This window comes from Anarrhichthys ocellatus, unplaced genomic scaffold (genome assembly GCF_004355925.1).
Source record: "Anarrhichthys ocellatus isolate YVR2014 unplaced genomic scaffold, GSC_Weel_1.0 scaffold35, whole genome shotgun sequence".
In the NCBI taxonomy this organism is placed as follows: Eukaryota; Metazoa; Chordata; class Actinopteri; order Perciformes; family Anarhichadidae; genus Anarrhichthys; species Anarrhichthys ocellatus.
This window is the reverse complement of record NW_022280065.1, coordinates 813,816-837,586: the sequence shown is the minus strand read 5'-3', so window position 1 is coordinate 837,586 and position 23,771 is coordinate 813,816. Positions and strand designations below refer to the sequence as shown.

Here is a 23,771-nt window from a genome sequence, read left to right as displayed (position 1 = left end):
GTAGTATCACTAGCTAATATCATGCACATGTGCAACAAACCTTTAAGTTTAAGCCTTTAACGCAAAAGGCTGTATTTAAGGCTTTCTAGACACTGGAGTAAAAATATAAACCATCAACTTTGTTTTCATTTTGTCAAGTGTTCACCCAACATATGGTAATACTTAGGAGATATTCATCTCTGCTATGATTAGCGTTTTTATTTTGTTTTACTTTGCAAACAGTTATCTTTTTAGTGCTGCAGCTAAAATTACCCGCCACTCACTTTAAAACTTTCCATCACCTCCTCCTCAAACTCCTCCATACAAACACTAGACGGAACCTGAGCCAAATGAGTCAAAGAAGGGGTCGGCATTTATATAGCATCGGTATTGTCTTTGGCCACTGCTCTGTAACCTTTTTGGGGCAGTTGAACATGGAATAGTTGAGTTAATGGTGCTTAAGATGGATCCTCTCGGTATGTGTGTGTGTGTGTGTGTGTGTGCATGGGAAAGACATAAAGAGAGAGTTTAATGGGACACATCTGCATGTTCGAGAGCATTATCTCGAGTGTGTGTGTGTGTGATTTTCGAAGGCGTTACCTGCGTCTCGACGTTAGTTAGCTTGCGCGTCTGTTCGGCCGTCTGAGAAAGGAGGTTGGTGCCCATTTCCAACATGGCTGCTGTGTGGTTGTGGACGGCAGTCTGCTGCAGCTGAGCCATCTCTGTCTTCATGCTCTCTTTGATGTAGTTCTCAATCTGCACCCAAAAAAAAGAAAAAGAAAAAAGGTTGCATTGGAGATCAGAGACATGCAGAAGAGAACAGAACACAGTATACGTATAGGTTTGCCTCATTGATGTTAATGCTGGAATATTTAAAAAAAATAGAATCATGGAACCTTAATGGCTCGATTTTAGCTTCAGATCAATGTCGAGACATTGTAACTCAGATGCCACATTAGCCTCTGATGCACAGCTGATATAACCGTTCCCACTGGCCTGTTAATGAGGCACTAGACTGAACTGATCTTCAACCCTGTGTCTGTGATCACAGCGCAGTACAATGGTAAAAAGGTGGTTTACACTGGTTCACTGACATCAGGCAGTTTTCAACTTTAAGAAATAAATGAGCTGGCTACACCGATGTTTTTGAGGCATTGTTCTTGTCCCCACTTGTTCTCTTACACATTCACACTAATAGCACGTTTTAAGGAGGCCTTATAATGTACCTCAATCAAGATACAAAATTCTTTGACTAGATTTTTAATACTGGGGAAAAAAGGGTTTCTTATGTTGCCTACATCTGAAGAAATGGACAATTTTGATTGGCTCTCAAGTGAAGAATGGGTTTAGTCATGTGGGCACAGCCAGATGTAGGTGGTTAGCTTTGGATGGAAGAGGCAGAGATGAACAGATATCCACTGAAGCGCATCTGTGAAGAACTCTTTCATCCTTATCCCCAAACGCAAACAAATGACCAAACAAAGATGGAGGTTTGTGTTGGATACGATTCTTCATATGGATTAACTATGTTGACCGTCTGTGTACTGTGCTCGGATTATTTATATAATTTGCCTCCCAGGGAATCGTTGATTTACTTTCCTTTCCTTTACTGAGACTCAAAAATGATGCTATTTTTTTCCCGTAATGAGGTTGATTCATCGAAGGTATCATCCAATCCCGTTGTGCGGAACTGGTTGAATTGTGAGTGATTTGTAGGAGTATGGTTACTGACATTCGTTTGTTTTATAAATAACTCTTGACTTGATTGGATTTTAAGTGTCCACACACAGTCTGAGGTGATTCAATAATCGGCCAGTGGGGGAGATTTTCAGTTTTTCTTTGGCTCATCTATGGTGTGTAACAGCCATGTTTCAGGAATGCATCAGCCAAGACAAATCAGAGTCAAACAGCACAACATCGCATGTGTTGGTGTCCTTAGCAACGGTCCCCGTCCTGTACTGTAACTGTGGGCCAAATTTAACTGCTGGAGGAAAATGCTTTGTTGGGAATAAAAATACACTTCCGCAAAAAGCAGTCGGTGACAGCACATGTCTTAATGAATCTCTGTAGGTTCACGTCAATGCTCTTATGATAGTCCTGAGGCCCGGGGATATGGCCTGTGTTTCTAGTAAAACATTCACCAGCAGAAAAAGTAGCCATTTCCCTGCTTTTATAGGGAATTGATGGATTGCAACATTTCGATCAACCCTAGGCTGATCGATAATGAAACGATAGATCTCTCTGCTCTTCTACAGACACAGGCAGCTCTCAGTCATCTGCACAGGTCCGCCAAGTGAAATTAGCTTTTCAGTGTATTATCCTCTCTTGGCAACAATACTAAAGTGATATGTAACCTTTCTTCGGGCCGGATTTCAGGCATAACACCGCTTCCCCTAACTGCGAACTACAAACGGCTGATATAAGTGTCACTTTCCACATAACCTCCAATAGTCTGGCCTGAGGAATTGGAAAGAAAACAGAGGGACCTGGAATCCCCATAGCTCAGGTAATGATGGATTACTCTGCCTGATAATAAACCAGAGAATATGACTGTTTTTGGAAATGTTTTTTAGTCCATATAGAAGTGTAAAATCTCTGAACTCTGTGGATGCGTAGTTTGTTACATCCTTTAAGGCCACGGTTTAATAAACCTCCCTGCTTCATACATCTTACAGCAGCAGCTTTGCACTGCAGTTAACACAGTGTAAGTCACCTTGATAGAAAAGGTACCGAAGGGACAAACGGCAGACAGAAAACTAAAGCCCAGCAATCACCTCATGGTCTGTGTTGTAGGGAATGTGGCTTACTCATGGCTGGATCTGGAGGGGGTCATAAATGGAAAGTACCAAGGAGAAACAAGATTACGCAAACAAGCCCAATCATGTAAAATCAGCACTCGGGAAGCCGTAAAATGGGTCTTTGTGGGTGTGGGGCTATTTCAATGGTTTCGATGGCTCCAGTTAAATGCTGCTCTTTTCCAGTCACTGACTACCAAAAGTAACAAATGTTGAAATACATTTGAGTGAAGGATGAGAATGCAAAGGTTGTGGTGCTTTATTTTCTACGAAGACATGAGGTTACTATGCAAATGACATATTTATTTCCAGTATATATTGTAACTAAACCATTTATAGTTTACCTGAAACCGGAACCAATTTAGGCTCATTTCAGTTCATGGTGCATTTTCATTAAGAGATAGAGTCAAAAAGTCAATGAAATAACAAAACCAAGTGGGAATTTTGTCCGATACTCGTAAAGTTTTCTCACGAATGGGAATTTGACGAGAAACAGGTGTCAGAGCAGAAAACGTGGCTTAAAATGTTTATGGATTGGTAAGCCTCAGGGTTAAAAAAAAAAAAAAAAAAAAAGGGTCACCTTTAACTTTACAGTCAGGTGTAAGCATCTAAGCATGATGAAGAAGCCACTGTGGCCACAAGTGAAAATTCTGGCGTAATCCTAAATACGCACCGTAACAGTGGAGAGAAGTCAGTAAATTCACTGATTGATGGTGGTCGAACAGAAATATTTACCTAAAGTTTGCCAAGATTAGCCACCATAAGCCGATGGGTCATACCAGACCAAATAAGGTTGTAGCTGCAAAACCAGAGTGTACTAAAGACAGGAATGTTTTGTTTTGTTGCTTCCAAATTAAGCTTTTCATTTGTTTAAGAAAGAATGTGTTATTTCTTCATTCAAAAGTTACAGCCTCCCTTTGAAATTTGCAATTTTTAAAGTTGTAACTTTTGTCAATTCCCTTCTGTGCGAGAACATTTCCCACTTTGGAAAGAAAGATCAAATGAAACTCCACTTGAATCAAATATTTTTTTTTGTGTGTGTGATTTATAGGGGACATTCCAGAAGGTGCAATAATACCAGGCTCTGCTTTTAGAAACTACTAAATCTAGCCTCTGGTTTCCCAAAATCACTGTTTGCTAAGTGAGAGTCGCATAAACACACGTTTATGTTTCCCTGAGTGCTACTTAACACGGAGGCATAAAGGTTTAAAGGTGGTGTGTTTGGCACAGGCTGGCTTCGTGTGAACTGCCTGTGACATGACCAACGACGCTGCCTGCCATCACAACCACGGCGATCCATTAGTACCTTAACTGCACCCTCACGATGCAGCGTACTGCATGTACAGACGGGTCCCTTTAGACAGTTTATGAGGTACAACTGGCTTTTAATCACTAAACGAGCTGCTTTGGGCTGTCTACAACATAAAGGACAAGCTGGATAGCATAAAGCGTGTACCAGCAGCAGGATGCCTTTTGATTTTAAGAGCAAAGGGACTGTTCATTGTACGGAGGGACAACTGTTCACAGGAAGCAAAAAAAAAAGGCACAGGGCTAACATCCCCGACATCTTCTGCACATCATCACGGTGCAGCTGCTAAATTGCCATCTCTTGAGAGGCAAGAACAGGATTATCCTTCAAGATGATACTCCCTGCTATAATTTTTACAGATTACTGCAAATGTTTACCACTTTTCTGACATTTCCCATTTAGCCATTCTGAAAGGGGGTCTTGATCTCTTTCTAAACAGCAGCAGCGGTGGAGCTGAGAGACTGTGAGAGTCAGAAAACTGTGGGTCTGGACTGTATAAAACACTTACTGCTGTAGCTCTGTCACATCTCTGCTTATCTCTTGTCTGGGGTGTCGGGTGGAGGTGGGGGGGGCGTGACGGTGTTACTGGGGCTCTGGGATGCATCCTTTACGCTCAGGCCTGAATCCACTTCAAACCACTTTAATGGACTAGAGCTGGGGGGGCGTCACCCGCTGCCACCCACCCTCGAAATCAGCACCTCCTGGGGTAAAGCAAGCCACCTTGGACTGAACGGCAGGGGATTCACTCGCGCCTTCTTATCGCCCACTGACAATGAAGGGTGAATTTGACACCCCCTCTTTGAGACCTGGGCCTATAATTCACCCTGGTGGGGCTTTAGGAGGTGTTACCCTGACTCTCTGCCCTGTCACTCTCCAGAATACAGATACGGGCAACCTCTGCGCGCAGCTCAGAAAGCTGTCGTACTAAGTCACGGGCCTGTTTGTTTTTTTAATCCACCATGAAAAAGTTTTAAGACTCTCTGTCTTAAACTCTGTCAAGATCAGGTGAGTAACAACTCAGGATGAACTCCCAGTTGACCTCTGTCACCTTCGCCCTGGTGGTCAACATCCAGGCATTTACTCAATTGCTGCCATATTTATCTTCCTCTTATAGAATGTTGAGAGAGAAATAGAGAGAGTTGCAGGAAGACAGATGAAAATATAACAAACAAACAGATGTGATTTATGCCTTAGTGGACAAGATTGCAGCTCATACTTGACTATGAAATGGGAGGTTTGATCAACTGTCCTTTTGCTTATAACATCTCCCCAAAATTACAGTTCTCCAATCACAGCTTAGCTATCTTTACGAGGCACTCCAGGCCTGACATGCTAAGAAAAGGATCCCTCAATATAATGAAGCCCTTTGCAAAAGTTTGAAGGGCCTTATTTTAGCCTTTCCAAAACCCAAAAGAGCATGTGTTTATCTGGTCTAACGTAAGCTGCAATTGTTAGCATAAAGCTAACTAGCTTACCATCTCCAGCAATCAAGCGTCGCTTTCAGGGTCAATGTGTACGTCGTAACTAAACAACAACATTAACTGAACATTAGTTTGTGAGGTTACAGGTTATGCTAAACAAAGCCCCATTCACGACTACAACATTCACTATGAAATATTTGTGTTATAATATGTCTATTACGCTAACATTAGCAGCTCTGCTCTTTATTGGATTTGAGGAAATGTATGCTCCTGCAACCACAGACAACACGTTAAGGACACTTTTAGCACAATATCATGTATGTAGCTATCAAGTACATATTTAGTCCTTTTTCTATTTTTAAGAAGATTCAGCAGGAATCGTTAAAATGTCGCTAACATTAGCTTAGCTTTATTAGCGAGGTAGCCACAGCTAGAAATGCACTGATCCAATACTGATATCGGGCCAATACCGACTCAAATAGCTGGATTGGATATCACAATCGATTCAATTCACTTTTATGTTTCGTCTGATTACACGCGTTCGTACTACGTCATGTGTCAGCAGCACGATGGTTGACCTCATAGCTGAGAGAGATACAACAAACAAATCAGCTGTCTCAATCTCTTTGGCTACAAAATATAACAAAACCAACCTGGAGAAGCATCTTGCCAAAGAAAATCGAACGAAATTTGAGGATTTGTTTTTATGAAGTTGCTGGTGCAATACAGTAAATTCATATTTACGTGTTTATTTGTCTCATTTGGTTTAACAAATGGAGGAAAACAATGTACGGTATATGTCAAGCCTAATGTTGCCTTAACCATAAAAGAATGAACACTTTCACGCAATGAGGCATTCAGCTTTTTAACTAAACACTGGTATCATATTGGTTGTCTTTATCAGCCCATATCTGAAGCCAAGGTATTGGTATCGGGACTGAAAAAGTCAAATTGGTGCCTCGTTAGATACAGCTGATAAAAGCATCAGTTTTATTTGCATTTGGCAGAATCAATAGTTGTTAGGCTGTTATCTGAAATCAAGGTCCCATTGTTTCAAAATTAAAAACACATTTTGAGGAGTAAATCTGCCATCTTCATCACTATAGACTATAGCATATGTGGTGTGCAAGACTGAAAGACTGCAGCCGTAGCAACAGTGAGGGGTAGCTTAGCGAATGGTCAAATATCAGAGACGGGGGTCTGCAGTGAGGTGGGTGGTCCAGCGCCTTCCTCATCTCTGTTGCTCTGTCCCAATACTGTTGATCTGGATGTCACTCGGCTAGAAAGACCGACTGCCATCTGAAAAACAACGCAGCTACCGCCAACCCCCCCGCCTTTCTAAGACTCTTTTCTCCCCTCCTTTTACATCTTTCTTTCTTCTGTTCTGTCCTTTTGTCTTTCCGTCAAGCCGCTGTTGTGTTGACGTCAGTTGCGTTTTCTCGGTTGTGCATTTCCAAGGACATTATGAGCCTTGTGTACACAATCTGAAAAACAAACCAACTGTTTCTCTGTATAAATTACTGGGTAAAACATTGTGCTTACTTGGAGGTGCCCAAAAATCGTTTGGCAGGATCAGAGGCGGACCATTTCAAACGTTTTCTGTCACAATGGTTTGTCAACAGGGCAGACAATCAAAGAAAGTGAGAATATTTAGCCAAAAGTTGAGTTGTCAGGAATTGTCAAGGTTGTTTCTGTGGAAAAACAAATCAGAACGTCTAACCGGAGGACAAATCTTTGTGGCCTAATCGATTTTCCATTTTCATTTAGTCAAATACGTGCAACCTGCACGGCCTTGTTAATCATTATCCAGTACTGAACCACAAGCTGTAAAAACAGAGTGGAAAATGTGATGGTAAAGTTTGATGTGTTGCATTTTCAAATGACTAATGAGCTTTGAAAGAGGCCAATTTACTAAGTTAGAACAATAGAAAACTACAATGAAATAACAAGGCTGGATTTCAAGACAGTCCGAGTGAAATGTGAAGAATGTGGTGCTACATCATGATTTAGAAACACACATTGGCAGAAATGTGGCTCTAGTTGAGTCAAATTTGATATTTCAATGTTTATTGGGATGAGGTCAAACATCCAAAAATATAAAGGCCCTGAGAACTGAAAAGAGACGTGATGTTCCGTTTCTGTTTTTAGTCGTCTTTGGAAAAAGAAATGACATGTTTCAAAACATGAATGTGTCAGTTAGCTTTTTATGTTATTGTCACTTTTCCCCTCAAGACACAAATTTGGTCTTTTTTACGCCAAGCTTTGTCCTAAATGAAGACGTATCATCACCAGCAGAAATCACACCATGTGAATGTGGCTTCTAGCTTGAGGACTTTTTAAATCAAGTACTCTGACAGTGTTGTGTCTATAAGACATACCTTCAGTGATTAACTACAAGCCTCAGAGCGAGACGAATCAGAGAAGGTCTTCTGTACGTCTGTAATATGTACGATGAAAGCCAATTCATCTCAAACGTCAAATGAGGTAAACAAATTAAGTTTTGACATTGTGTATTGGAAAGAATGGACTTTCTCTTCGCATCAGAAAAGAGACGGACAGCATGTTTTGCCTTGAACTTGAGTTGTTAATCACTCTGGAGCTCGCGTGAGCACATCCAACAGAAATGTTTTTACTTTTCTGTTATTGATACTGGTGCGATGCTGTGGACACTTGTTTGTTTTTACGTTCAAACTTCATTCCGGAAATGAATTTTCACAGTTGATCCAGAAAGCGATAACTCTACTCTTTAACCTGATTCCAGTAGCAGCACATAAAGCTCAAGTCACGGACGGTATGTGGAACTTTTATTTTAAATCCCTGTAGGGGAATGTATGGTTGTTAAAAAAAAAGGGTTTTAAAAAGCATACATGAAAACATTAAAATCTATTATACAGGCTTTAATGCCAAAGTCATTGCAACAGTAACCCCTGTAAAGAAAACCTCCAACACCCTTGCACTTAATTAAATCAAGGGCAGAGTCAAAACTGTCAGCAGGCTTCCCGTTTTGTTAGACTTTATAAGCTGTATCAACACATATTTTGGGAGTTAACCAAACTACAAAATGAAACATGGTGCAACTTGAGGTGGTGTCAAGTGCACTCAGCCAAATGATGTATTTTTCTTTCTTCGGAGTGAAATGCCACTTTTGATATTTAAAAAGTTAGCGAGGATTACTTGATTGTGCTGCTCACAAAGCCCAGCAGAGTGATGATCCTGCCGGTCAAACCATCTGGCGTCAGCTACCTGTATGTTCTAGCTAGACAGCAGTCGAGTACTGACCATACAGCTAAGGCTAGTCGATAAACAGTTGTCAGGGTTCCTCAGTTATATGTTAAGTACATCACGTTAATATTTTATTCACGTTAATCTGGAGCTGAGCAGCCGGTGGAGCCGTCTGTGGAACTACCGTTCAATTCTTCTCGCTAGATTCAGCAACTTTTTAGACCCTCTTAGCGATTTTATTGACATAGCCAATGTAGCTCTGCAGCTAAAGGTGAGACTGTGACCTGTCAGCAGGATCAATTTGATCTGGTATCTGATAAATTCAGCTTTTAATTATTATCAGTTTGTCATTACAAAAGGAAGAGAACTCCCTTTTTATTTAAAAAGAGCTAAGAAAAAGTTCCACCCAGAAACACACAGATCAGAGCAGAGGAGGAAGCATGACAGAAAGCAGATGACAGCAAAACACAATAAAGACTTAAAGAATTTACTGAAATGAAACCAAACTGTGTCACTGCATCAATGCAGAAATGTTCACGTCCCAATTGCGGCGCATCTTAGAATTGAGAAATTGTCACACTTTTGCGTGTAAGGATTAGAATAGTGCAAGCTGGTCTGGTTTTCCAGTTACGGAAAAACTTTGAATTGTACTTTAAGTGTAGTACTGATACTATTGTCCTTAGAGTAGGCCTAATCCAGAACAAGAGTAATGTCTGTACAGTAAGATGACCAACATCAAATATTGTATCCTTTCAACATAATTGCATAGCAGCCACTGGATGAACAGCTGTCACAATATTGTTTATAGCCCCCCTTGGACGGAGCAGTAGTTCTCCGAGAAAAGTACTTAAGGACCCATTTGACCTTCAAACACTGTACTAAACGATATATTTCACGTTTGACTCAAACCTCAAGCAGACGAAACCATCTCAACGTCTTGTGGTTTCATTCCACGTTGGACGAAAATAAATACAGCGAAGTACAACTTAAGCCTGAATGTATATTTTCACAAATCCTCCAGTTACAATCCTGCTCTCTGATGTCAAAGTGGGCCCAAAAATTAATCTAATTAATTATGCGTATCTGGCCGTATGGGAGAGGAAGTACTTGCACTCACCCAAGGCATGGGAATGTGTACGGAACCCAAACAACCAAACAAACCGGGACCTGCTCATTCAGGTCTGAAACAGCAAGTACCAGCAGAGGGGCAGTCTGTAGACATCGTGACGCAGGTTGTCCTGCATGGGAACTTGTCCTCGGGGACACATCCGAGCAGGAATGTCACTGACGATGGATTTTTTTATTTTGGTGTATTTTGGTGGTTAATGCAATAGGCCATGTCAGTCTGCCCCTTTTGCTGAAGCACACAGGGATACCACAAAAAACCCTCCATCCCACGGAGGAGGCGTTTACATCCAAATACTTGAGATAGCATTCCAGAGTACCCTCTAAACATCACAGCGGGGGGGATTCCTCTGCCAAGAAGCTGCAGAAGAAGATGCAAAAGGACATGTTTTGTTTCAAGCTCAGCCATGACAGAAACATTACTGTTATGTATTAAAACCTCCGAGCCGGGCAACATTTCAGGGGAAGAAAAACCCTGATTCCAGCGTCTGTGTGTGCCAGCACCACTATCTCTCAAAGCTGGGTGTCTCATCTAATCAAAACGAATGGGCGTTTAATGACGGGGGTTGTTTCTTTCAACGTCACGTTCGTGTTTATCTTTCATCCCGACATCCCATTAAGCGAGGACTCCGGAGTTTATAAACCGTCGCTGCAGTCGTCCAGGGTTACAATCACCACAGTGAAACTCCAACCGCAGCCGCGCAGTTTTTCCTCGCTTTCTCTGTCTGATGCTCTGCGTTATCTACCCCCCCCCCCCCTTCTTTCTTACAATCTCTGCTTCGCGTTGCTTCTGTCACCAAAGACGGATCGACGCTATCGCCATCGGGTCCAGATTATGTTACTCACGACGAGTCACTTTCCACTCTCACACTGTTGCTTTGCTGGTGGCTAACAGACGCCGGGCTATTTATCACATCAGTGGAGACATGAGGCACTTTTAAGAATGGATGGTGGTACATTAAGGCAGTATGGAATGTGTGTGCATGCAGGCCTAAATTCCCCCCTTAAGTGATGCAGAAGTGACACTCAATCTAAACAAATAGAAGAGATGAGCAGGAAGACGAGGTGCGGTAGCCAGACTAACATCTCCAGATGGAGCTGTTTCAGTCTGACCTGCGGTTCACCGCGGCTGTTGGAGAGGGGGAAAGCAGATGCTGCTGTTCGTGATAAAACGCAGCTCACAGACACTTTTCAAACCGCCGCAACATCAGAAACAGTTGCCGCTGTCTGGCCTTAAAGCCGATGATGGATGAAAAAGCTGATAACGCGTGTGTAGCACGTCTTTGTAGTCTGCTGCGATACAGCTCTTCCTAGCAAAGCCGCGGGATAAATATATTTGTGAGTCACGCATCTAAAATCAGTTGGAACAAGCATGGGAAACGTGCAATTTGTCGGGCTTTCCATTTTTCGGTGATTTACAGCATACTAAATGATGCAAAAATAACTCAGGAGGAAAGAATAGGAGGGTTTAGAGAAGCATAGATGACACATGGTGCACTGGATATATAACCCCTGGTCTTTCCTGTGCCCAGGTTTCTGTGTATTTTTAAGCTTTCTTCAGCTAAAGTGCACCAGATGAGTGTGTAGATAGAAGAGGATGGCTCAAATGATCAAAGCCAACTGCTGGGATCATTATGTCAACACAATAAAACAAAACATCCTCGCACATCACACAGGAATTCCCACAGACCTCCAAAGCATAAACCATTTTTATGAACAAGGCATATCTTCACCAAACACAGACGGAACGGAACTGATCTCATCCTGTTAGCCTCTCGTACTTCAGGGGGTAGAGTACGGCGGAAATAACTCTCAAATCTCACTTCAGTGTCACTTTAGCGGAGCTTTTGATTGAATGGCATGCTCTACATCAGCAGAAGCTCTTTTCTCAGTTGGCATGGTATTGTAGATGTTTAGATTTCCATTCAAAGTCATTTTTGAACTACTCAAAAATGTTGGCTTTAAAGCAGAGAACTACGTGGACTGCCACGGAAATGTGAAAAAGATAAATGGCCCCTATCTACAACCAGTGTTTGGTTTGTCCGTTCTGGGCTACCGTAGGAACATGGCGGCGCAACACAGCAGACTCTGTGAAGAGAACACGCTCCTTGTTTCGATATAAACGCCTCCCTTGAAGGTAACAAAAACACAACGATACCAACAGATCCCCCTAAATGCTACACACTCTGGCCCTTTAAAAGTACCTGGTGGTTAATGGATCTTTGTTTTCCTAGATCAAGAATGAACTTTGAAAAGTTAACTTTCTTAACAGCCCAAGGACCTCAGCTGTATACTATTAAATATAAAGGAAACGAATCAAGCAAAAAATGTGTTGGTACACTCACTGTTGAGTGAGGACATACACGTAACTGAAGACAGGAAGTGTGTTTTCGACATTGTTCAGAAAGGGTATCATTGGTATGACATGTGCTATTCTAGACATGATGCATCAGATGCACGCTACAGCCTCTTTTCAGTCGGAGCAAGTAACATCGCATTTGATTCTTTTACAGGCCATCAGTACGATGTCGTGCACGAACACGTGCGCAGAAACGGACATTTAGAGTGACACACATTCGTCTCCACAGACATGCAGAAGTCCACAAACACGCAGGCCTCTGGAGATTTAGCCTCTCCGTCGGCACAACCACTGCTAACAAGTCAATTTCAATAAACATCAAGAGCCATTTGTAAGCATTTGTATTTCGGTTGTAAACGCAGACCCCCAAAAAAAAGCACATCCATCTGTTCGATCAATGAGAGATTTATGAGCGACTTCCTGTGAGGTCAAGGCACGGCAGCACATTTCTGGGCCGGTCTGCGGGCTACTGTGATACACTTGTGTTTTGGAGGAGCGATAAGTGTAGGGATACTTTACTGTGGTTTTCCATCCACCAATGTGGGAGTCAAGGCAAAAAAACTTGAGCGAGGAAGAATACTTACATCTCGTCTGCTGAAGGCCCATTTCATGACACCGTTTGATGTCAACAAGCTACTGATCTGCACCAGTCGTGTTTAAGTGGTCCTGTCATTTAGAGTGTAAAGTGTGCCAATGAATGCGGCAACGGATGCCAAAACATGTATCAAATATCGACATGTATTGCTTTAAAATGTTACAGTTTTTGAAACAGAAACCTGAAGATAAATCAAGGAAACTGAAGTCAAAACAACTTTTTATGTTCAAGGTAATTTATGCGGCTCAGAATACTTGATGTGTTACAGCCTCATGTTATCTTATTGAAGAGTGACCACAATCAGGAGGATATTGATTTTATACATTACCGGTAGAAGCTAAATCCCTTATTCCAGGCATCAACATTGGTATCAGGCAAGAAAATCTTCATCAAAGCATGCAACACAAACGGGGTGCAGCAGGTGTTTTCCATCAGCTTAATCACCTGCTGTGACATCGCTGACTGGGCCGTCAACCAAAAAGCGCAACGAGCTGAGAGGACGAAGGATGAAAAGAATGATTTTATGAGGACTTTTGACATGCTCTGTAGTGTGTTATTTTTGAACAGTGGAGGGGACGCATAACATGCTGTACTGTGTCACGTCTGTGGTTTCTGTGCCAACTCCGGCCCTGGTGCTGAATGTGAGAAGCCTGGCTCGGGTCCCGGACGAGGCAAACACAGTTCCGAAAGCAGGATCGGGAGTGTGTTATCGGAACATATATGCAGATTTGTGGGTGTATATCAGCTTCTATATCAGTGTTTCCCCTGCCAATGCCCCGTCCCCCCTGGAAGAAAGGAAATATAAAAATATTTCATCTTCGTCCGTAATCCTGTTGAAAATCCCAACGTTCCCTGATTTTGCAGCTTTACTACAAAAGCTTTAAAATGCTTACACTTGACCGATAGACCGAGACCTTAGCGCCCTGAATTGTTCAAACCTCCCACAGAAAACAGAGACGGGTTCCAGACTGTCTACCATAACGATGTGTGGGTCTCACGTTGCAAGTTCATACATCACACGATATTCACCCACCGACTCTCCTCTCTCACCCACACCACAGGACAAGTGAGATTAAATAAACAAGTGAGGTAATGCGACACGGAGGCTTTAAGAACAAGTGGCTGCTATCCCAGCACCACAAGAAGAAAACAAAAATAGAGAAGCCAACCATTAGTTATTTGAACATCTATCTAGCCCCCATTGTGGGGGACTGAAGCAGTTTATTTTTCACCCAGTACCTGTCTCTATCACTTTCTTTCTTTTTTCACCTTTATCTGTCATCAGTTTTCCCAACGACTCAGATTGATTCTACAGCCCTCACTTTTCAGATTCAAGCATCTCGTTCAACTATCGGATTGCGCGTCTTTTTGTTTTCCTTCAGTTTGAAATCGTAGCAACACCAAATCCGCGGGGGCTGAACTCCTTAAAAACAAAAAAAAAAAAGAAAGGTGGACCGGTTCTGTCCTCTGGAAGGCTCCCCAGCGTTGACAGACAAAGACATCCACTCAGAAAGCCACATCTGTCGGGGCGAGTGAGAGAGACGCTGCGGGGAGAGTCGTCCTCAGAGGCAGCATGTGGGGAGGCTTCAGGAATTCTTCTCCCCACTTCAGACTTCACAGGATTTTTACATATACGAGTTGATGAAACTTAACAGTAAACTTCTAAATTTGATGAACATAAAATAGTGAGAGCATTTACAACTTGCAGTGAATTCAGATTATTCTCCAGCTCCCTGCCTGAAAGTACAGCAGGGGGGGGGGGGGGGGAAAACAGCGACTGACACGTTACTGTAAATTCCCACTGTGTGGACATCCTGCGGTATCCACTGCGAGCGGCTCAAATTCTCAAACGCGGTTTGGTTTCTTCATGCCGTTTCAGTTCTCTCGAACTCCATCAAACCTTGATTTACAGCGCCACATCGTGACTGAACCTAAAGCCTGGAGGAAAACAAATAGCAGCAGATACGGGTGAGTAATATTATCATCTGCTCTGTTTATCAAGAGTCATTATAAAGCAAAAAATACAACGAAGATAACAGGCGGCTCTGGGACTGAAACAAGTTCAAACACAGTTGTGATTTGGAGCAGCCCGTGATAACGCCACAATACTTGCCTGTTATACTGCGCGCTCAGATTGACTGTAATGTCTAATGTTTCGCTCCGTCTAACCTGTTACTATCTAATGTTTGGCTCCCAATCACTCAGCCTTAGCAGTGGCAGAGATACAGCCATGAACCTTGTGCTCTTGGCTGCTCTTCTGACCATAACTTACACTCTCAGTACAAATGACTTCCACTGGCCTGCCCGGAATAATATTATCTATACTCATTCCTTAGAATAAAGCTCTTGCTCTTGTTCCACTCATTTTAAAAGACAATATTTTAATGCCACAGTCAATATCACTGCAGAGCACTTACATTCACAATACATTAAATCTGCTGTAATCAGTGTCTTTATATTAACAATAGATCAAATGACCACATGTGTGTGTGCAAGGGGTGGCTTGTAATTAGGAACCCACAGATGATTATCAGGTGACTGTGCGGTTCCTCTCAGCTCTATTTGAGTGTCGTTCAGCTTGTTGAAATGTTTTGGTTTACTCTCATGGCTCTCGTCAGTGTCTTTTAAATCACAGCAGGCAGCTTGTGCCATTTTTTTTAAAATATCAGCAATGATGTTTGACGTCGTGAAAGAGACAGTCATTCCACAGCCACACACAAAAAACATGTGTCAGTGAGTGAAGAAGACATAAAGTTCACAACTGCGAGTCCACAATAAGTTTTGGAGAAGCAACCTTAAAAATATTTGGAACTACTAACTTAATCAGACCTTTATTATATTATAATTCATTCCCATGCAAGCTGCTCAGAGTAACCACTGTGGCCGGCTTGTCTGCCAACAGCACGGAGCTAAACTGCAAATGTTAAGAAAGGAAATCGGAATCAGCAAAAATCGGAAATCGCAGCAGACAACAGACGGACAAAATGAGCAACTAGCTGTTGAACATAGTGGAACATTTAGCAGCATAAAAGTCAGATATTTCCCTCTAGAGTTGGTGGAGACCAAAATCAGAGCTAAAAAGAGAGTGAATATCGGACTCACATTCAACAGGGAGCCACGGAAAAGAAATGCTTATATGTCAATTTTGGGTGCATAGCGGGTTTTGCTTCCTCCAAGTAGCCTAAAACAATCTATCAATGCAGGTTAGAGAGATCACTTCCATACCCGAGTGACACATTGCAGAGTACTGGCATTCATAAAACCTTCGGAAACCAAATGAAGAAAAATTTGCAACATTACGGGGATGAATGTACTCGAGGGCACACGGAAACACAAACCATCAGTGGAAGCTCTCAATTTATTTCACAGATGCATCGGGGGGTGCCAAGCTACAAGCTTTCAAGCAACAATGTTTTCAGAAGGGATGTCATAAATCCTGCGCGCATTTAGCCAAATGTATAACCTTATAATTAAAACAAAATAAATCCCCTATAAAGTGCCCACCAGAGAGCGATTCACTCCGATGAGTGATGGAAAAGGAACCAAATGCTTGCGTTATAGCAGCAATAAGGTAAACTAGACGGATTCAAGACGCAGAGAGAAAAAACGTCTTCGTTTATTGAGCTTTAAAGAGACGTAGGTGTACAAAACCTGCCTGCCCAATATCAAAACTTACAGCATGTTTAGGGCCGCCGACTGCACTGAAATATGATTTCTGGAAAAAGAGGAGGGGTCTCAAAACAAAGTGGTTTGCCATATTGAGCGTGACAAAACTACTAATTGCCCCCTTTTCCTGAAAATCAGGCCCATTAACAATGTTGGGCTCCGTTTTCACATCCATGTGGAAATACTGTGGCATGGCCGTAATGTTTCTCCCTATTCCCATGACATGCTAAGCAGAGAGCTCTGTTTCCTTTTTGCTTTTAGTCATAGCGCTGGTACGGCCGAGACAACTTTTTTTTTTTGAAGCTGTTATTGTAGTGTCCTTCAGCAATTTCCATGGTTTCCTTTTTACAAGTTTTCGGGGTCAGGAAGGAAGAGCTTTTTATTCCTCTGAGCATTTCTTAGCCTTTCTGCATCATCCGACTGTTGATTTTGGCCCACATTATCAGTGAAAATAAACACTCATAGAGGCAGTCACCCCTAAAATAGATAGCTTTCTCCTTGCATCCCCAGGCATGCTGTGTGGCCCTCTGATAGCACTAAGGAGAGAAACGTATTCACCCTTTCTCGTATGAACTCCCAGTATGGAAGGGAAACAAGCTGCTGCACACATGTCGCTATATCCTTTCAAACCGCTGTTATTGCAGCACGGTCATGTTCGTCGAGAGGCAGAATGATGGGAATTACACAGGGATGAGACACCGTTGATAGTCTCCCCCCCCCTCCCTTTGTTCAACAGCTTAGTTTGGCACAGGCCATCCTGAAACCATGCTCTCAACCACTTTCTACTGTCTCCACCAGGATTGAAATGACAAGATCCATTACTTTCACTCCCAACACCAGAAACCAAATTTGGCTTGCTAAACTTCTATCTTGGCCAAAATGTTCATCTTCCATGACATATTAGAGAAGTAGAAAGGATACTCTCAAAATGTGCTGTGAGATGTGTGCTTCATCTTAAACAATGCAACCTTTTCTTTATCTCGAATAACCAATCCATTCTCCGTTTCCAACAAGAGACTGAACCCCATAGTCCTTCAGCTCAACGAAAGCTCAGCAGCCTTGTAACAGGCATTAAAAAGAATGACGTATTACACCAATCTGTCCACTTACTACCTGTGGGTAGAGCTTTGTTTAAAAACCCATTACTTCTTTTGGTAATGACAAAAAGTGCTCAGTATTTACACAATTTAGCATATCGCAGACTTATTCTGGGAAAAGTTCCAGTAGTTGCACATGTTCACAAAACGTGATATTTAAGGGTTTTGTATTTTTGTATGAAGTATGGTACTGAAAAGGCATTTAAATAGCTATCAATATCAGGTATGGAATCGGTACTAGTGTTGAAAATTGAAGATTTTACCACTCCTGTCTGTATAGTCAGAAGACAGTTAGCTTAGCATAAAGACCTGAGAGAAGGGGAAACCGCTAGCTCCAAAGGTAACTCATTTGACACCTCTTAAGCTCTTAAATGCAGGATGCAACTTTAGATCTCATTTATTTTATCCATACGAAAACCAAAGTGTAAAAATTACAATTTACGGTTTTACTTGGGGTTATGTGCCAGACTTCTTGTTAGACCTGGATCAGTAACTTTCAGGAGGTAGTTGCTCCTGCTAAGATAACAGTCTCTCATTCAACTCAAATCAACTACTTTCCCTTTGTTGACTGCTGCCATCGATCCTTCAGCTACAACTCTTCAGGTTGTTCCAAAGTCTACAAGACCAAAGGAGAGCAATCCTTCGCCATGAGGGCTCGTAGATTTCAAAACCAGCAGCCTAAAGGCGCTTTAGACTGGTGACAAATAATAAGTTAATTGATTGTCACACTGTGCGAGACGGGTCTAATAGAGCCGGGGTTGCAATCTGTCACGGACCGTACAATGTCTATTTTGGGATGTTTTACGTGGTCAATGAAAAAGAAAGGAGGGGAGTGATTGTGAGTCAATTGCGGCCAAGAAAAAGAGGGCAACTAAAAATGCCTTTTTTTAAATGAGTTTGAGGCCCCTTGAGGCCAACTTTTTATTTGCAATATTGAAGCAAATAGATAAGTTGACTTGACTTGGTTGGTTTAAAATGTCGTCACATTGTGGGTTTTTGTCGTTTGGTCCTGAATTTCTATTTGAGGCCATCTTTGTTGGACAAGTGTAAGACCACCGTTCTATTATTAATCTCTCCAAAGATCAGCAACTTTTGTCTGAAACAGCACAACATTTTCACAGTATTGATTGATTATTTTTTTGCTGTAGCCTAATTTTAGGCCTTAATTTTCTAAAGCACCATGTTCTGTCAAGAAAGATGCTACACAACTAAAGGTTAATTGGTATTGTTTTATGTGTGCAGTAGCTTGTTTCCTGCTGCATCTCCTCACTGACAGTAAAGCCTCCTCGCCTTGCAGAAGTAATTCTTGGACAAACACAAGTCACCTTTGACTGGTCAGGAATGTTATCAGGGTCCATATACTCTACCTCGGGTTGAAGGAAGGAAAGATCTCAGACTTAAAATGCTTCCCCAGCAGCTGTTTGCTGCATCACTCTCCCTGTCTACCCCCCACACTGGACTGAGCACCCAGGCACGGGAGTGCTATCTGAATCTCCTCGGCCAGTCTCTTTCATCAGGAGCTGGAGCGATCATCAGGGCGAGCTTTCTCTTAGACAAGCAGTAAAAAAAAAAAAAAAAAACGCTGGCGTGATTAAGATAGATAGATAGACTGGCTAGGACACTTAATCTTCTGTCCAATGAAAAATGTTAACTGCAACCTGATGTCCCCCCACCCATGCAGAGCAATTAGGCTTAATTACCACTGTGTGTTTAAGTGTCCCCTCTGAACTGTCTACTCTATGCCAATTCTTTTTTTGTGCTTTTACTTGTTACTTGTGTCCAATATTTTTTAAACAACATGCAATCCAGGGAATTTTGAAGAGTATTTGCACACTTAAACATGTTTTTTAAAGGTAGAAACTAAATGACATAACAGTACTTTGATGAAACACATCAATGCTGGTGTTAATAAAAATACGCATTTCATGGTTCAAAATGTCTCGAAACGCCATGTATTGTTTTAAATCAGCCCTAATCCTGCAAAGCCATTCCGAGATAGAGTCGACCGTTTGGAACTAACCTACGTAATGAAATCAAAGAATTTAACGCCCTCTACTCAGACCCCCCTTCTTGTCTCTCCCCACACCGTCGATTGACTTTACTTTTTTCCGTAGCCACTGTGTAGCGTCCTTTCTGTGGACTGGAGATAGCCATGTGCTTTCATACGCTGTGACAGGAGTGTGCATGTGAAGCATTTTTGTTATTTAGCACCTGGCTAGATAGCTAGCTAACATTAACTCGCTAATTCCACCATGTTTTCATGCTAACGTTAATCTGGTTACAGAAAATGAGCAGAGCAGAGGGCTGGTGGCTAGCGGCAGCGCTAAGTCCCTGCTCCCCGCCAATAGGAGACGGGAGGCGCTAGGGTTTGAGCTGGCTGAATTCAAGATGTTACAGCCATGACGGTCCGTTTCTGAAGCTGTCGCCCACTATCCTCCCGGCAAAGTAGTCCCTAAATGGCGGGAAGTGAGGCGGAGGGACTGGGTGTGTAATCATGGTCTTATTTGTGGTCTGATCAACAGTAAATCCATCAAATTTAGCGCCCCATGCTATATTGCTAATTTCCAAGCTAATAGCTTTCGTATTTGGCGACACTGCGTCAAGGCCTCCGTTTTACGAAAGTGGGCGTGGTTTTATCTTTCAGTCCCTTGCCCACATTTTTTTGCATTTTTTCAAAATTATGCAGTGGGTGGATTTAGTTTCAGACCCGGGAGTGAAGTTTAATTTAACTCTGTTTGTCTAATTTTTCTAAATATAATCTGCTAACTATTACTGTAGAACATGATCTTTGAATGTACTCAATATTGGATTTTTTGAAATGAAATTTTCCTTTTTAAATGACAAATGTCTGCGGTCCAGCAAGCCTCCACAGTGTCAAGGAAAGAGGCATGGTCGGTGGTGATGGCAGACGTTTTCATATGCTGCCCTTTTCGCGTCTGAGGAGGGAGTTACTCGAGAGGTCTCATTAGTCAAACCTTCGGTCTACCAACGCCGCCGTTCTGTTTTCATAGTATCACTTGTACTATCACAGACGGATGAGGTCCACTGAGCAAAGATAAAGCCGGTGTTATTTCACCCCTGGCCTTTCTTGACACATTGATCGCTTTTAGGAGCCATGCGGAAAGACACACAGGTTTACAGACTTCAAATAGTGAGCCGGTGCTGAAACTCACCTATAAAAAAAAAGAGCTCTAAAGAGAAAAAGTGGAGATTTTTGCAGCTTACACACACACAAACACCATGTTTAAACCTTGACATACACCATATACAGTGAGTTCCTCCTCTAAACTGAGATAAAGTCAGTGGTATTCTGTAGAGTCCAATGATAAACTGATATTATACATATTATTATAAGCTGATATTTCAGATTCTGCCATGTTAACTCAAAATGCCTCTCATACAATGTTTCATTTGGATTTCTATCTGCTCTGTGGTTTAGTGAGGGAATCTGAATTTCTCCAACACTGTACCTCCCAAATTACAAACTCAATCAACATCTCGCTATGACCAGCGCCTGGGTAATTGATGAGGAATGACTATTTCCTCCAACCTGAGGAGTGAAAAGTTTACCGAGAGTAAATGAAAAGCAGGCGCACAGGAGAGAAAGACACATTTGGGAGGACACGCCGATTGCTAATGAATTTATTCCCCAGTCCCACTGCTGTCCATCAAATCCATCGGGTGTTATCTGCGCATGCATTTGCTTCGCCCAATTAATCAGATTGAACCTGCTAATCTTGCTCGAGAATGACATTGTGGGAAGTTGAGGAGCCGAATGTGGAAGTTTGTTTATTTGATTCGTGTATTCATTTCAGCGAGATAGTCTCGCTCTCTTTGGAGACACAAAGTCTCAAAGCTTAGAAAAGCAGAGTGCCTGCCAAGCCATATCAGCGATGGCCTCGCGATGATTCGCAGCTCATTAACATTACAGTGGAGCCATATTTGAACATAGCCGACACCTCAGTGGATCTATAAATACATTGTAATTCGGTTGTTCAGGAGTGATTAAATGAGTTACTTTATGTCACACCAGCTCAATAAAATAGAGGATTATATTCTGTAGAAAAATACAGGCTAAGAGATTTTTTTTCTTATATGGGAGTCTGGATTTTGAAGTTATGTCCTTGCCTTGAATAAATAAAAGGGAGCACTCTCTTTCTCTGTCTTTTTCCTCCTCTGAGCGTCTCTAGGGACTCTCTCTGACTTCCTGCCATTAAAGAGACAGCCCACTGGAAAACAGGGGGTGACTGACATATAACTACCTCTGCTGTACAGCCGATGCTCTGCGCAACTCAAAAGGACATCTGTGAAATTTACTCAAAGGGTAAAAAAAATAGAGAGATAGAAGAATAACATAGATGTGTTTTCTGGACAGATACGGAGCAACAGATGAGAAGAGATGTAGCGGTACAAGATGTCTGTGGAAGCTTAAAAAAAAGAAAGAAAAAAAATAAATCAGACAGCTGTGAAACATCCAGAACAAAAAGTTTGATTCAGATAATGTACACAGTTACATAACAGCATAGCAGGGTTCATCTAAATTGCATTGCTAAATCTGTCTTCTAGACACATTTCGTTGTTGGATAGAAGCTTTGTTATGACAAATAATCAGGAATAAATAAATACAGCTGTTCTGCGAATTGACCACAATGCAATTTTGAGTTTATCCAATTATGACATCGAAGGCAGAGCATCACACCGCCTCATCCGGACAAAAAATAAATAAATCTCAACCTCCAAAGCACATAAAACAACGTGTCGACTACGAGAAAACCGCAAACACGGCCCCACTATTTAGTCTGAGAGCATTGTTCAGAGACCAAAAACAAGTTATCTTGTGAAGCCACAAACAGACCACACACACACCCACGGGAACACAAATATCTCAACAAATATATACTACGGCATGACCACTTCAAAAGGGACAGATCCGGTCTCATGCAGGGCTGTTACAGATGTGATTCAAAAACACAGGGAAATGTAACTGCATTCCTATTTTGATCTGTCACCAAGAAAACATGATGTGATATCAAGCAGTTGATTTTATTATATTTTTTAAAAGGGCCACTCTGTTGGTCGACTTTGTTTGGCGCTGCATTGAAACACTCCCCATCCCTCACTCCTTACCTTCTGTAGCCACTGGGTATAATTCTCCATAATGTGCTCGAGCTGCTGGATCTTCTGGCTGGGGAACTCGGGCTCGAGCGGCGGAGCGTCTCTCTGGAGAGAGTTGCCGCTGTGCTGCGGGCTGCCGGCTTTCGCCTCCCTGCAGGAGCCTCCTCTGGCTCCCTCGCCCTCCGGCAGGATGAACGTGTAGGTGCACTGGCCATGCTGGATCTTGTGAAAGCGTCGGTTACTACTTCCTCCAGAACTGCTGCTGCTACTGCTGCTGCTGCCACCTGTGCTGCTGGTGCTGCTGCTGCTGCTATCCGTCCCTCTGCGCTGCTCCCCTCCTCCGCAGCTCACAATCACCAGAAGTGCCGCCAGGGAGAGCAAGCGGCGGCCAAAGCTGTACCACAGCATCATTTGAGCCTGGGGGTCAAAGTCGCAGGTGAATCGGGTTCTCGTGCCTTTAGCCGGTCCTTCTTCGTTTGACTAAAATGTGTACCTTTTAAAGCTGGATCAGAAAGTGGTGGGGTGCATCGTTAGCCTGTGTCATCCATCCTGACAGTGGACCTCCAGCGTTGAAAGCTACGGCTTCTCTCGCCGTTGGACATTTACGCATGCTGCGTCTCCAAAGCTCCTTTCAAGTTCTTGTCCTGGTGGGAGAAGTTGTACACATGTCTTGCAGAGTGACAGCTTGGGTACAAATCCTTACGCTCCTCCAGTGAATCGAAGCCAGACGCAGGGTGCATGCATTTATCAATCTGTGCATTCAGAAATAGGTGCAAGCTGGGATGGTGGCGTCAGACCTCCCCTGGTCTCTCTGCCTTCCCTTCCTCCTCTGCTCTCTGACTTAACGACTGGGGAGAGAGTGAGAGAGAGAGAGACGCTCACTCTGAAGAACAAGCTGCAAGCTTTTCAGCACGCTCTGCGCCTGCCCCTCGCAGAGCCTGCAGAGGAATGCGAGTGCGTGTGCACGAACGAGTGTGTGTGTGTGTGTGTGCGTGTGTGTGTGAGTGTGTGTGTGTGTGTGAGCCTGGCAGAAAAGGGACCCCAGCACAGAGGATGTGCTTAGACTATGAGGATCGGTTTACAGGCCT

The 23,771-nt window shown here is 42.7% G+C and overlaps 1 protein-coding gene across 1 annotated transcript in view; it reads right to left on the bottom strand.

The window, feature by feature from the left end:
• The window catches only part of angpt1 (angiopoietin 1), a 54,713-nt gene extending 31,161 nt beyond the window's left edge, over positions 1-23,552 (bottom strand). Inside the window, exons 1-3 of the mRNA XM_031866388.1 lie at positions 23,177-23,552; positions 22,696-23,100; positions 580-735 (exon numbers count right to left, since the gene is read on the bottom strand). Coding sequence (XP_031722248.1) covers positions 580-735; positions 22,696-23,094 — 555 coding nt within the window. The 5' untranslated portion in view covers positions 23,095-23,100; positions 23,177-23,552. The remainder of the gene's footprint in view (positions 1-579; positions 736-22,695; positions 23,101-23,176) is intronic.
• Between the last annotated feature and the right edge of the window lie 219 nt (positions 23,553-23,771).